General features: G+C 40.0%; 1 protein-coding gene across 1 annotated transcript; it reads right to left on the minus strand.

Moving 5' to 3' along the window:
* Window positions 1–456: 456 nt before the first annotated feature.
* On the minus strand, window positions 457–7,701 carry CBR4 (carbonyl reductase 4). The gene is made up of 6 exons (XM_066996769.1): window positions 7,547–7,701; window positions 4,764–4,905; window positions 4,102–4,222; window positions 3,684–3,820; window positions 2,963–3,097; window positions 457–1,633 (listed from the first exon to the last, which is right to left on the minus strand). The coding sequence occupies exons 1-6, from the start codon at window positions 7,631–7,633 to the stop codon at window positions 1,455–1,457; spliced, it is 801 nt and encodes a 266-aa protein (XP_066852870.1). The 5' UTR covers window positions 7,634–7,701; the 3' UTR covers window positions 457–1,454.
* Window positions 7,702–15,954: the final 8,253 nt, after the last annotated feature.

Here is a 15,954-nt window from a genome sequence, read left to right on the forward strand (position 1 = left end):
CAAAGTGAGTAACACAACCCACTGTAAAACTCCCTGGAAATACAACCATTCCTTGTATTATTTCTTAATACATACCTGCAAGAAGCTTGAACATGTGCTGTTTCCTGGCACAATGACAAAATTTCTCAGCTGCACAAATGAAGAAAATGTCAGACTTAAAAGACTCAACGTTATCATCGGTGAGATCTCTTCTTTCTGTACTTCAGTTTGTGCCAAGACGGGAAGTAATTTCAAAAGCTGAACCAACATCTGGATCATGATGCAATGAACACTGGAGCTAAGCGAAGGTCCTAAACTGCATTCACAGTTTTCTTCAGAGAAGATAAAAACATCAATTACCAAAAATTACTTGATCTCAGTAGAAAAGCCTGAGGTCAACCTTTTGGCAATTTTTCAGTAAGAGAGGAACACTCAAGATCATTTACACTTGAATAATTACCCTGCTTCAAAAGCCGCTTTGAATCAAATAAACAGCTGTTTTATTGACTATACATACGTATTAAAGAGCATCAACATAACATAGCTGAGCTGAGCATTAAGGAAGATATACAGCAGCGCGCCTTGACTTCACACTTTGGAAGCGATCCTTGTTTTCTCAACACGTACTGAGTCAGTGAAAAGACTTTTATGCGGCAAGGCCTGCAACCCTGCTCTTCACCAGCGGCCAGCCCAAGTGTATTCTGAGTTTCAATGACCACAGAATTAGCAACTCTAGTGACCAATCAACACTCCATTATACTCGAGCGCAACTGAATTAAATAAGTGCTGTACGTACATTTAAGAATAGAATTACAAAGTTTGTTTTTATAAAAATATATAATTTTTATATATTACATACTATGTATGCATATATAATTACATGCATACAATTAAATCTCCTAAAGGCAGTTCAGGTATGCTGGAGATCCAGAATCTTCTAGCTTTGTAGTTTCAGCTACAAACAAACAAAAACCAAAGAAAATTCTTTGCTGCTTTGTAAGGCCTGACTGATAAGAATAAAAAATTTTACTGTTCACAGTCATCAGCTTACATGCAAAACTTGATGCAATCATAACTGCCAACCAATACACGTCTCTGCACTTTATTAATCTTTGTGTAACATGATAATTCAGAATACAGTCTCCACTCTATCCCAAAAAAACATTGGAAAACATTACTTTATAAAAATATAGCACTTCAAAAATTCAAAATCAGGATGTTATTTAAAAGTACCACCATACCAAAACCAGATCCTTTTAAAATTGTTACATACACAGACTTCATACTACCAAATGGACTCTTCCAGGCAGCTAAACATACACACCTTACTTTACTCCTGATGAATTACTCCTCTGACTAAAGAATATCAAGTTAATCACGCATGTGAATCTTTAATTAATTTCCCTCTCATTAATTAGTACATATTTATAGATTATCATCGTGACATTTACGTAGGTACTTATTCAAGGTAGTATTTAAGTCAGAAGCTGCAAGCCTCCATCTACAACTAAAGTACTCCCTGTAACATAAGGGGACTCTAGAAGAAATAAAACAGCGTGTGCAACTTCATGAGGGTCTCCAAATCTTCCAAGAGGAATTGCTTTCTTCAACTCATCTTCTTCCAAATGAGCAGTCATCTCTGTGTGAACAAAGCCTAAGAGAGGAAAAACATCTGAAGAGTTATCTAACCTCCAATTAAATTTTCTCCAGTGGATTTTCCCTGCAATCCTCTAAAGCAAAATCTACTACCACAATTCAGCACTGGCTACCATTCTCCAAAGTCTCAGAATTCAGTCTACATCATTTTAGAGCCAAGAACAAATTTTTACCTAACCAATAAAATGTCTTCGTTTTGAAAGAATTGATGTAATAATCAAAACACACTGATCTGTAGAAGTCAATGAAAACAAAGAAAAGGTAACTCTAAAATTGGGCTCAAAAACCATATTTAGTATCACTTTTCTGAAAAACAAAATATAACGTAGGTATGAAATCTCTGGCAGGGAACACCTACAGCTTGAAAGTGTTTCCATTATGTTTCAGAACTTATTCCAGCACTTACAAGTATTTCTATTATAACCCTTATTTCAAGAATATTTCTTTACGATTTTGAAGGACAGTTCTTTACAATTTCAGCTCTCTGAGGCTCCATATTCCCATTGCTGCGTTTCTTTTCTTTATGAAGCTGCAGCGTGTGTGATCTGTAACTTCTACCTGACACCCAGAATGGGAAGTCTCAGTTTTGCTTTCTACTGTACACCTCTGCCCCTTTATGATGGCTCTGGTCCCTTTCATGAGCCATTCAACTTACTAACCAAGAAAAAGTGTTTTCCCTGGCTAGTTCAGAAGCTGGATTGTTTACGTAGAAATCTGAAAGGCATGACAGCTAGCACAAGGTGAGCAGCAGAGTACACAGCGCTAAGCAGAGAATGTCAGAAAAGACAAAGGGGATTTTTCCTTAAGGGCGGTGATTTGCCTGGAATAGACTGACTTGTGAAATCACAGCCTCATCCTCACAGAACTGTCTATCCAGACTCTCTCTGTTCACTAAAGGGAAAGACAGGGATACTTTCATGCCAGCTTCTCACTGACATTCAAGTCTCTCTAATAACAAACAAGCATTCTCTATCAGGACATGAAAGTAGTTATCTGTATATAATTAGCTCTAATCCTTCCTTCTGTAAGGATGGCAAGTTTTGAAGGAGGAACAAAGAAAAAAAGCTATTTATTATGTAAGAGTGGATAGAGGAACAGGTAGACACACGCTCCCAAATTTCTCAGTGTTCCCTTGGAAAGACTGAAGTTTTTTGTAAAAGAATATATTATACCTTATAAAGCAAACAAACAAAAAATGCACTTACAAAGGTTGAAGAAAATCAAAGTAATTTACCTTGAGTTACATTCAGAGTAGAGCAAATATCCAGCATTCTTGATGACCATTTATTGCAACAGTCAAGAATTTAGAAACTTCCCAAAAACTAACCTGGAGCAACCACGTTGACTCGAATTTGCTTTCTTGCTACTTCTTTAGCAAGAGAGCGTGAAAATCCAACTACTCCTGCTTTGCTAGCACTGTATACACTTTGACCGGAGTTGCCTTTAAGTCCTACAACACTTCCTAAAATAAAGGAACATCAAAGAAAAGAAAAGATTAAATGATTAATTTGAATGCTTGTTTTAGTTTGAAATTTGGAATGGAAAATGAGATTACAAGAAAAGGAGTTGAAAGTGTATTACTAAGTGAACCTTATAGCCTCTCTCTGGGATAAGCAATCCCTTAATTATCTGTGATTTTTATGAGATGCGTGTATCTATGTTGAGGAACATGTACAAGGAGAGTAAACTGGAAAGCTTTTTAAAAATATATCATTGCACAGAAAAAAGAAACCACCATATTTAATTATTTTTTGTAAGCAGTAGCTGGTAGATTTAGCTACTAAAAGAGCTAATAAAGAATGGTAAAATTATTTTTTTCAGTAAACTCTTGGGTGTTTATTATTGAAACATGCTGTTTAGCAACATTTAGAAGTTGCTAAAATTAGATGAAAGAATAAGAATTCATAAAGAAATGCTAAATATAGAATACAAAGAAATACAAAGAAAATAGTCAATTGTAACAAGTAACATTCAACATGTTACACATGACAAACCTTTCTAGAAAACTTGCTCACACAGAATTCCACTGGAATAGACGAGCAACTTACCTATATTAACAATAGCACCTCCTTGTTGTTGAATCATACTTTTTACAGCAGCTTTGCATGTCAACATTGTTCCCAAAAGGTTAGTGTGAATCTGGGATACCATATCTTCAGTCTTGGTTCTCAGTAACAAGCCATCCCTGATAAATAGACCAGAAAATATAAACATATATTGGGGGAAGAAGCGGAAGAAAAAGGAGTAGAGGGGGAATTCATGAACTCAGAACCTACGGTGAGAGCTATTGTCAGCTGTCAGAATTTTACTTCCATCAGAAATACAATACAGGTGAATACCTACTACTGTTTTTCAGATGCTCTCATTAACAACAGACTAATTGCAAAAGCCCTTTCCCGTACTTGACACCTTACAAGATAACAGTGTGGTCTAGAATTACATATAATCTTGTAACTAATAACTAACCTGTTGATCGCAGCTGCATTAACCAAGTAGTTAATGGGACCTAAATTCCTCTGTATCTCCTCAAAAGTATTTAGGACTTCTTGTTCTCTGGATACATCACAGCTAAGTGCCAGATGTCCCGCTGTATTGAAATAAAGGCACATGATAATAATAGTAAAAGAAGGTGCATCATTCATAAGTCTTCTTAAGAATTTATAAACACTATTGAAAAAAACAGTTGTTGAACTAGTTATAACACGAGGAACCCATTCCGTCTTCAGAGAATTAAATAGGCACAATTTTCAAGTACTATATTGATTAGCTACATGACAACAGTATACAGTATTTTTGCCCTCTTGAAGTCAGCATAAGCTGACTGGTCTCAGTTCCCACTTGGTCAGGAGCCATGGATGAGACCGTTCACACCAACTCCCTGTTGGGACCTTGAATATTTCCTTGAACCTTAACTATTCTACCAGCAAGACATGAATTGTAATATACTTAACTTTCCCATAGAATATTGCAAAAAACAGAATTGTACTGATATAACTCCCTCCCCCTGCCAATTTCTCAGCCTTTGTTTTCATCTAGTTAAATAAAAAGGCTTATTTAATGATTAACTACTTTCACAAGTTACCTAAGCATTCGACAGTGAAGAAATTATTACAAAGCCGCATACATACCACCAAGACTACGTGCAGTAGTTTGGGCTACTTCCAGATTTCTAGCAATAATAGCCAGGCGGCAGCCTTTCTGTGCCAATAGTTCTGCAACAGCTTTTCCTATTCCTCGGGATCCTCCAAAAATGGCGCAGACCTTGCCCATCTTCAAAAATAATTCATAAATTGAAAATCAAGCATATATTTCAGGCCCAATATTGCAGAGGACAAACACTGTTGTTGCCAATATCATGACTCTTACTATTTTGCAGCATTTTAAAATACTGGATTATAAAATTATTGATTTCTAAAATTTTATTCAAAAAAAAAAGCTGAACTAAATTAGACACCACTCCTACAAATGTAAGTAAATTCTTAAACATTTCTGAACTAGTAAAAAAAAATATGCATGTAATCTAGCGTTTCAATACTAGTGTTATAACTCCTATTTAGCTGAGGAAATTTATATATCTATTTTTATATATCCAAAGGCCACGACATAACATTCAGCTGCTTATTCAAAGCCAACATACTAGCTGTAACTATATTACTCTTGCACTATGCTGGTACTAAAACCATTTAGCCTCAAGGTCTCACTCCATCCTATCTATCTGTGCTAGACACCCAAACCACAAGCATTACTTGAGCATGAGGTGGTAATATGTTTTATATATGACTTGATATATTTATACCAGGTTAATGCTAAGATACTAAGTTACTAAAGCTATGCTTAACCACTAGCCTTAGCTTTATTTATTTATTTTTTTTGCTTCTACTTTTAAAGAAAGAAAATGCTTTTTGAGATGTGAAATGACTCTGAAATAACTAGCTTAGATGTCTAGGCAGGACTGTAAGATGAAAGTGCTCCCATAGAATGGAGGACTTCTATTCGGCAACCTCCAGAGCCCAATCAGCTGTTTAGGGACTTCCTGAGCTAGAGGCAGAATGCAAGTAATAGTAATGAACCTCTTTTCCATACATTTGAATAAATCCTTTTTGAATTTAATCACACTTTGTCTCTATAACGTCCTAAGGCAACGAGTTTCATTATTTGTGGAAAAGTACTTCCTTTTGTTCTTAAATTTCTTTCTGATTAGTGAATACTCTGCTTTTCTCCTCATATCTTCCCCTTTCTGCTCACAACTTGAGACTACGTACACTTCTGCATATTACCTTTCTTCCTATATCCTCTTCCAGGTTTACTTAGCTACTCTCACACCTGTGGAAGACAATAAAAGACTGCCCAAGCTCACTAATCCTGTCACCCTACCCTTTGTCTTATTTAGTTCTATTATACCCTTTTGACGTGTGATAATCACAAACAGTATTAAACATACATGAACGATGAACACAGTCAACTCATACAATGCCATAACGATTTTGGTCTTCTGTGACCAAAACCTTTCTGAAGGAGCAGTCTGTCCTATTCTATAATAGAAAGTAAACCCAGGTGCCTGGAATCAAACCATGCATCCCCTTCCCAGCTGGTAAATTTAAATTGGCCTCCTAGGAGCAGGAAGAGGACTAAGTACTTGTGCCTCAGATGGGGGCCCTTTCAAAAGAACACGTACAAAAAGACTTGCTGTGTGAAGGCAATTCCTTGTCCATCATGACGGATCTATTCTTTTGCAGAACTATCCACATAGGCTCTTGGAATTTCTTGCCTGATTGTTGCAACAATGTGGTACTAGGATTTTTCTTCCTCCATATTTTGTTCTTACCAGCACTGAACATATCTACTCTCTTATTTTTATTCAAAACCTGGAATAATACAGGTTGGAAAGGATCTTTGGAAGTCATCTTGTCTAACTCCTCCACCCAAAGCAATGTCAGCTTAGGTCACGTCACTCAGGGCCTTGCCCAGTTGAGCTCTGAAGGATATTCATAAGTGTGAAAAAACTCACAGCAAATTTTGAGTGTTGCCTTAATCAGTGTAAGGTACCTCTGCAGCTCTTCAAAATCAGTTCTGGGGTTAGCTACAGTGAGCCAACACATGCTGTTTATAAATGCTTTCAGACCTGTATGTATGTTCCTTTCTCTGAACATGCTTAGGCGTACAGGGCCCCAAAAGCTATTGGTGCAAATAAAGGTGCCATGAATTGTTCTGGGCTGAGGAAACTGCCTCTAAAATCTATCATTCTGCCCTTCCTGTTCTCTGTGAGAAAGGGAAAAGCCCAGTGACTGTAGTGTTTTCAGAAATACTCAGTCACTTCGTGCATTAACCAGGTAGTCACAGGGGGAGCACGTAAGCCTAGTTGCAACAAAACAACATACAATCTGTGTTTTAAGACAAAAAAAGCCATACAGCTTATTTGGAGTTTGACTTGGAAAAAAAAAAAAAACACGCAGTAGGATGAATAACACGACATTCCCTGGTCAGGTAACTGCAGGGAAAAAAGCCTCCCTCACGCACCAGGGCGGTTTGCGCCCTGCAGCCACCATATACAAGCTCCTGACGGCGCACGAGGGCAGCCCCTCACCGGCCGTGCCACGCCGCCCTGGCCCTCGAGGACAACCGGCTCCCCCCTCCCCCCGGGCCCTTTTTTAAATTTTTTTTTTGTTGTTTTGACTGCGGCCGGGGAAGGGACGCCCTCCCTGCGAACCCCCCCGCCCCTCTTCGCCCCGCCCCAACGGCCCCTAACGGCCCCTAACGGCCGCCGCCAGGGGGCGCCCGCGCGCAGCCATGCCTTCCCCAGCGCTGCGGGCAGCGGCAGCCGGCGCCCTCCTTCCCTCCTTCCCTCCCTCCCTCCCTCCCGCCGGCCGCGGAGGCGCCGTGGCGGCTGCCGGGCGCCCGGCTGCGCGCTCACCTCCTCGGGGCGGGGCGGGGCGGCGCGGCGCCGGGCTAGGGCGGGGGCTCCGCGACGCGGCTCCCGGCGCGGCCCGCCGCTCAACATGGAGCCCGCGGCGCGTAGGGGTGCCGCCCGCCCGGGCGGCGCGGGGCACGCCGGGACGTGTAGTCCCCGCGCAGCGGTGGCCGTGCCACGGTGGCAGGGCGGGCCCCGCCGCCACCTCACGAGTTCGAGGGGAAGGGGCGTTAGGCGGCCGGGGGAAACAGCACGGGTTGTGCGAAGGGGAAACAGGCCCTGCTCCTCCCGCTGCTTGGCGACGTAGCACGCTATCCCCAGTCACACCCCTTCACGGAGCTGTCGCCGAAGGGCCACGGTTTTGGTCTTAGCTCATCTTTATTACTGAATCTTTTCTTTTTTTCCCCCCAGAGTATACAAGATTTCTGAATGTATTTTCATTCTGCTGTAAGAGTGAACACTATCACACCCCAATTGTTTAGATGCACTTTTTCCACAAATACGTGAGCAAATTTCACTCTTGAGAAACTTACTGTACCTGAGTGAAAAGTTACGTCAAAGAAAAAAAATACACACCGCCACCCTCAAGCTTGCACAAAACAAAGCCATCAGCGTTCTGGCACAGCACCCAGTGTTTCCATACCCTCCTGGCTAAACTGGTTTCCCCACCACAAGGAGGATTATTTCACACCTCAGTGTGAGGCCTGTGCTCCTGTTTGCACAGCCCAGCCCTGGCGTTTCCCCTGGCCCAGGCAGCGAGGAGCAGCTTGCCTCACCGCTGCTCACACTGAGCACTCCCCTTCCAGGGCTATTACACATTAAACAGAACCACCACCACCACCACCCGCTCTGTAAAAGGATCTATTCAAGAAACACCACACGGATGACCTTCCGGCCGGGACTCCAGCCCCATCCCAGGCACTGGCCCCTCCTACCATCTATCAGTGGACTTCGGACCCAAGAGATTTCCACTGCGATCTCTGTCTCTCTTGCTGTCGCTCACTTCCCTCGATATATCTGACTCCTTGCTTAAGGAGGGCACTGCCACAGAGGGCATCAGCCTTTACTTCTCCGTATATCAAAACAGTCCTAACTTTCCTCATTCTGCCTTGCATAGTCATCCCCACTCCCATTCACTACGCGCTTATATACACTGCACAATAATATCTATGGCAATCACTTTAGGAATTTATCATTTCAATAATTTATCATGCAACAACCTCTTTGGATATTCCTCCGATTGTTGGTGTTGGTGAAAAGTATTTCTCAGCAAATATAACTAGGCTTTAGCTCATAATCTGCATTCGGGCTACGAGCAAGGAGTTCTAAACAGCCAAGGTTTCCGTCATTATGATGTGAAGTTATTCCTGCCCTAATACATCACTAACCACAATATCAGTTACTGAATCTCCACTCATGGTATGGACAGCTTTGAATTGTTGCCCACTTTGGTCCTGTGATACAGCCTTCTGGAAATTCACTATGTCTACTCATATTTCTATTCAGTGCACTGTATTTACTGTGTCGTCAGGTTTGTTTTGTTGGGGAAAGGGAAGAAAGTGGGATGTTGGGAGATGATGACAGGGAGAAGGGAGTGAACAGAGTCAGAAAGAAGAGGAGGGATAATAAATGTGGAAAGATTTTGCATAATGATTTGAACTGAACTCTATGAGATAAACACAACTAAAGCTCTACACTGCAGGAGTAGTAAAACTGTTAATAAGCAATATGACTTGATCCTTCACCTACCTTCCCTTTATAAGCTCTAAGAAGAACTAAGAAGAACTTACAGAAGCAAAAGCTTTATTCTGTGAACACAGTAATTAGCCCTCAGACCTGAGACATATGAAAGTGAAATACTTCCAAGATTCCTAATATCTGCTTAGAAATCTGTAACATTTATGAATAGGAGGAGACCAAAGGCTGTTTGAAGCAGGAAACTGAAGGCATATCCACAAGCATTAAGCCATTTTTATAACCTCCTATTTTAGCGGGATTGTTCATTACAGGACTATGAAAATGTTTTCAAGGTTAACCCTAACGAGGCACAGATTTACTGAGTGCAGGAATACCAGCTTAATGTGGCACATCTACTTACTGACAGAAAACAGCAAGTCAAGGGACTGTGCAGTCATCCCGTCACAACTGCAAATAGATGTGATCCTAACCATAAGGACTTCTGGCAGAACTTCAGCTGATGATTTGCCAGTAATGAGTGTTGAACATGGTCCATAATAAATAGCAACTGTGATAGTGATAGTGACAATCACTCATATCTCATACACTGCTCACCTCCTTTATCTTCACCAGTATTATAGGAAATGTCAAAGACAATATTCTTTACAGCTGTTACCCATTTTGCAGCCCGAAACATATACAGTAACACTTGGAGCACTTTCAAGGAACTCAATTCCCAACATTCAATTTTCTCCATCAGATTGCCCTAAATAAATCTAGTTTCATATCTCATCTCCTCACAGAAATACTTTGGTGTCATTTCATCTTGCTCATGTATTACTGAGCAGCTGAAGACTTCATCTCCTTGTGAGATACAGAAGCCCATGACATTGTATTTCCTTCCAATGTCTGAGCATTAGAGTAGTAAATCATAATAATACCAATCAGCTGGCTTAATGAGGTAGGAAGTAGGTTATTAAAAACGAGAAGAGGTATTTTTAGATGATTGCTAGTGGCATTTTTTAATTTATCTATCACAGTGAGTATTTTCCTTCAAAAATTAGCAGAAGCGATTAGCATTCTTGAAAAGAATTAACTATTGCTCACTCTAGACTATGTCAGATCAAGTGATGGCTGATTATATAAAACGCATACCTTATTTCAACAGTTTTAATTTGTAATCATTTTTCATAGGTATTGATTTTCAGGAGCACAGTTTATTACAAGATTGTCCTAGAAGTCCAACACATTTTTCTACCTCCCCAAAAGAGGTCCGGTAAGCACTCCGGCCCAGCCACACACAGTTAGTATTACAGCAATCTAGGATGGCACAAGCTATTATCCTGAAACCTCAGAAAGGAATTTTATGAATCATATATATTTACAGTTATTCATTTTATAAAATAATTAAATATTTACTGCAAAGGGGGGGAGGAAAGAGCAATTCAGAAGATCAGTCTAGAAGGTATGTCTTTTATGTGATGCAGGCTAATGCAGCTGTAGGGTGCTACAGGAGTCTGAGCTATTTTTCTAGAACAGGAAAATTCCACATATATATATACATATATTTTGTTTGTTTTTATCCTCACCTGCCTAAACGTTCTCTACAAGGTTTTGTATCATTTCTATACTGAATATATGAAATATACTATATTCTACATACTACAGTGGCGGATTATTCCCAGCCTTCTGTGGATAAGCTCCCTTTTCTGCCAGAGTTCAACTTCCCTTCATCCAGTTTCTTCACATTGTGCTTATACTTGAATGCAGGACATGCTCTTTCCCTCGGCCCATCCAAGTTCTTTCAATAGACACAAAATTCATATACCACTGCTTGAGCAGGGTAAATTTCTTTAGGGAACTACAGATTTGCCAAAAAGTCACTTCTGAAGGGCACAGAAAAAAAAAATCATGACTAACATTTAGGAATGAAGTACATTTGTCCATGTTTGGAAGAAAAAAAAAAAGAGAACTTGAAGGTTAGCTTTTCAGAGAATTACTTAATCGAAACACCGAATATTCTGAGGAGATTCAAGGTAGCATTTCCCTCGTGATTGTCTCAGCTTAGCTACTAAGCCAGAGAAGATACGTGAGCAATGACAGAACGTTTATCAGAGACCTTGCTATTTCCCAAAACAAGATAGCTGGCTTCTCCTTACAGCTGATTCTGTGCTGCAAGAGGGTCATGAGGCATGACTTTTTAAGATGTATCTGCAACTCCAACCAACCTTAACTGGAATGGTGAAGTCCATTGCTTTCCATTGTTTCTTTCTTCTATGTGATTCTTCCTTTCATGTTTTTCTCCCTTCCTGCTATACAGAAGGATAAAGAATGCTTTTCTTTCTGTCTTACAGGAAGAAGAGTCATCTTTATCACCTGCAAATCATACTTTTTTTTTCCATAATATTGCTCACAGACTGAAGATTTTCAAGCAAAATTGCCCAAATCTAGACTTAATTGACTACCACTGCATAATACAAAGTTGCATATGCACACAGATCACAATTATTTTAGGCAACTTATACAAGTGGGAAACATTTCTGCAGTGTGCAATGTTTACATAGCGGAACTCATTCCTGTTTACTTCATCAAATCATCATTCAATTTGAGGATGCCTTTCATAAACAATTATTCTGCTCTAATAGTAACAAGCAACACATTTGCTTTGCAGACACCTCAATGTAGCACTCCTGTCACCATTAGTTGTCTGTCATGTGCTCTAAAGTGTTTTCAAAAAAAATATGGCATGCCATCTGGCTCCCAAACGCTCATTAAATCCATTGGAACATGAATGTTTAAGGAAGCTATGATCACGTGATGCCCAACACTTAAATACATATATTTATTGACAAAACAAGCAAGAAAAAAAGGAAGTGGTTAAATCATTTTTTTTTAATAGTTTAACTTCTTACAATTAAGAATGTGCCCACCATTTCAGAGAACAAAGACAGATGACAGATCCTATTCCCAGGAGTTTGTGGTCCAATTTCATTTCCCAAGTGACATGAAAAGGGAAGAAAAACTAGCAGGGGAATGGGAAACTCAAGGAATAGACTATTTAGGTTGCTAACAGGAAGGATGTTCTTAAGAACTGCAATTCAGAGGACATGCTACAAGTTTCTTTTAAGACTTGCCAAGCCACTTACAGTTTTTTTTTCTTCTCTGAATGTCAGTTCTCTCATTTTTAATTGAGGCTAACGGTTATCAACTTCCCCTCTGGACACAGCCCCTGGAAAAGATATTGCATATTCTACAGTTTTTGTCTTTTTTTTTTTTTTTCCCCCCTGGGGAAGCACTTGTAGGCCTTACTGTAGAAGGAGAACTACTCCTGAAAAAAAAATGAATTAACAGATCCAGGCCTTAAGCCCCATTTGGAGACAACAATTAATTTTTCATGGGAAACATAAATAGGTTAGGGAAGGCTAGGGAAGTATCAAAAAAAAAAAAGCACTAAAAAAAGTTTGATAGTAGCTCAGTATTTCCCGCAATTTTTCAAATCAGATTTATCCTTTTTACTAAACATTGCTAGACTTCCATTTTCTGGAAGGAGCATGTGCTTAAAAAAAAAGGGGTGGTGGTGGTAATGTATATTTAGATTTAAAAGCTGTTAAATATATGTAAATAAATTATCTGATAAATAAGCGTTAAGCAATTCTACTTATGACATACTGGTACACTGCCTGATAACACTGATGCAAGAGAAAAGAACAAGCTGTGATCCTGCAGACAACAGCCCAGGGAGTAAAGAGAAGGAGAACAACAGATAACCAAATGGGCTGAGAAGGGAAAAACAGTATGTCCTCATCCAGTACACAGCAGGACTACGTCTCCTGCATAACACGTGGACTAGGTGGGTAGATTCTCTGTTGTAAGAACTGGGTAATGTTGTACCAAGGCTGACCTTATCCAGCCTCTCTGCATTTTGTTCAACTCAATGCATAGCTATTTTTAGCAGCAGAACTCTGCATAATGTTTTATAACCCATTTTGGCTGTAATGCTACATGCAGTTGCGACATCCTTCATAGCTGTAACCAATCTAGGCTGCCTATCTAGTTAAGCAGTTCAGGAAAAAAAATATACGCAGGGAAATAAATAAGGCAGTGAATACCCCTATTTGATGTAAAAGGAAGCCTTTTGTTCTAAGACTTCTGTACCTGGACGCTCAGAAATTATGACAGAAACAAGTCAGTTAATGAGGGAGGCGGGGTGGGGTGGAGCTTGCAAGCAGACAGAAATGCTGCCATGCTCTTCTGTTTTGCCATCTGGAACTTCACAACACAGCAGGAGGTTCCAAAACAAGATTCTTGTAAGTTAATAAATCTGTTATGCTGACAGGAGGGTCATTCTGTTTCTGATAAGACAGACTGCTCCCCGAGGGATGAGAAAACCCATGTATGTGGAATTAGTGTGCACTGTGTGTGCCAGCAAATTTAGGTGAATGAGACAAGCCAGTGCTGGGCAGCCATTCCTAATGAACAGCTCTTGCCGTGTGAGGGGCAGCCATGCAGAGAGATTCATGTGATGATAGAATGGATACGCTGTAAAGAGCAGGGCACGGTAGGTATTCTGCTTGTGGTAACTCAGAAAGCAGCATAAATTTGAATATCTTTATACCAGCTGAGCAATCACAACTGCCACTAATGTTAACCGTTTCTGCATATTTTATCAACCCAGCAAGTAAATTACCAGTTCATTTTTCTGTCAAAATAGTAAGAAAACATACAGGATAATATTGTCCCTAACGGTGTCTGCATTCCAAGCATTTCCACACTCAGAAGAATTATACTCACGTGTGGCTGAAAAATGCAATACACAAAGCCCAGTTCTACCATTTGACTAAAGCTCACTTAACGTTACTGTTTGTAACTCCCATGCCTCTGAACATAATTGTTTCATAAGTAGGAATTTTCTAGTTTAATTTATAATATAAATGAATTGTGCAAATCATAAACAAGTAGATAAACAGTATCTAAGTTAAGCAAAGATCATCAGCCTGTATCAGCTCCATTCTATAGCCCCGCTTTCTGTAATAAAATCCATTCATTCTGCTACAGCATGATTCAGTTCTTTCAGAAGAGCACACACATTAACACATAAATGTCGAACTAAGACAACTACAGCCATACAAATACTAATGGTATAGCATTCATCCATGTATCTTCCTTTGGAAAACAATGCATTGCGATGCTACAGGTCCTCATTTCTTTTTACAGCATCATTTGAAAGGCAGCTCTTTCTTTTCAGACAGAGGCTACATATTCACCTTGATTTTCACACCTTTAGCACATCCTGTATAAGCGTAAGTCTTTTAGTTAATAAGGTGTGCAGCCATTCAATTTCTAGTTACAGTAACTGTCAGATTATTCCCAACCCTTCCTGCAGCTAATACGTAGCATTGGTACCAGTACCTATCCCAGAATTAGCGCTCCCTTGGCTGATACACTTCCAGTTCTTTTGGAAGTCTTCCTCCCTCTGTGGCCCCCAACTAGTTTGCTCATAAGGCAAGGTGTCATTTATCTCACCCTTTCCTTTCCCAAAGTTTTTTTTAAAAAGTGCAAAGAAAGGAGACAGTGCACAGTGTCACACCTTCCAGCCCTTTGGACGTATTTAACGTGGCAAGCCAAGAATTATTCCTAAAACCCAGACGATAAAAGCTTCAATGAAATAAACCAGATTTTGATTACCCTGAAATTAAGGAGCTTCCCACATCTGTTTTAGTAAAAGGCCTCTCTCTCCCACTTCCCACTTTTGCATGTTCATTGTCCAAGTTATCGGCACAGATAACGTTCAACTTACTTTTCCTCCACAATTTCGGTAAGTAGCTCTCCCAGGTACAACAGGTGTCCTCTTCCTGCCACCAACACCAAACCCGTGTACCTACATTACAGATGTGTGATACAATGCCTAGCTTACACCTAGCACTTCATTTCTTTTCCTCCAAAAGAAAGCATTTGCCCTCTTAATTTCTAACTCTACATCTCTAAATTTCTCATCACAGGCTTCAGCAGTTTTCCAGCACTAGTGACAGGAGACTCCACATGACTAACGTTGGACATGCATGAACAGATTGAAATTATTGTCAGCATTGCCAGGATTTCTTGGAACAAGCCTCGATCCCTGTGTTGTGCTGCCCAATTACAGCAACTGAAGGCCTTTGCTCTGAACTTTCTTTCAGTGAAGACACGCACTGCTCTCAACGTGCGTGTCAGCAGACTGTTTTAAATACCCAATTGGTGAAAGTGTCTGGGATTATTTGCTTAAGCACGGTCTGAGGCATAATTTAAGTCCCTGATTCAGCAAAACTCACAAGCACCTGAAACTCCCACTGAAGTCAGTGTAGCTTTAGTGCCTACACCAAAGGATTACACCAAAGACAGCCATGGTGACTAATGCATAACATGAGAGGAAGGGAAGGAGTATTCTGGGCCAATTCAGTCAACCATGACCATTAAATCTCAAAGTGGAAAATAGAAAACATTTCCCGAGATCTCCGAAGTGCTGTACTTTCCCCTCATATCTAAACATTAAAGCACCCAAGAAATCAATTTTAGGATTGAAATGTCAATTGGATTTATTTTTGCTGGTTTAGAAACGTATAAATAACTTCTATTCGTACGTAACATTGCATTCGTTTTCCTAGAACCAGATGCTTCACACCACTTTATTTCTGGGATGGTCCAGACAGAGAAAAACTTATTCAGTAAAACACCTCATCACACATTTAACTATCAAG

This window comes from Anser cygnoides, chromosome 4 (assembly GCF_040182565.1).
Source record: "Anser cygnoides isolate HZ-2024a breed goose chromosome 4, Taihu_goose_T2T_genome, whole genome shotgun sequence".
Taxonomy (NCBI): domain Eukaryota; kingdom Metazoa; phylum Chordata; class Aves; order Anseriformes; family Anatidae; genus Anser; species Anser cygnoides.

Coding starts and splice junctions, on each gene's coding strand:
- CBR4 (XM_066996769.1), bottom strand. CDS start 7,633: ATGTTGAGCGGCGGGCCGCGCCGGGAGCCGCGTCGCGGAGCCCCCGCC. Junction 4,223..4,763: donor TACTGCACGTAGTCTTGGTG/GTATGTATGCGG, acceptor ATTTCAATACAG/CGGGACATCTGGCACTTAGC. Junction 1,634..2,962: donor AGTCAACGTGGTTGCTCCAG/GTTAGTTTTTGG, acceptor TTCCTCTCTTAG/GCTTTGTTCACACAGAGATG.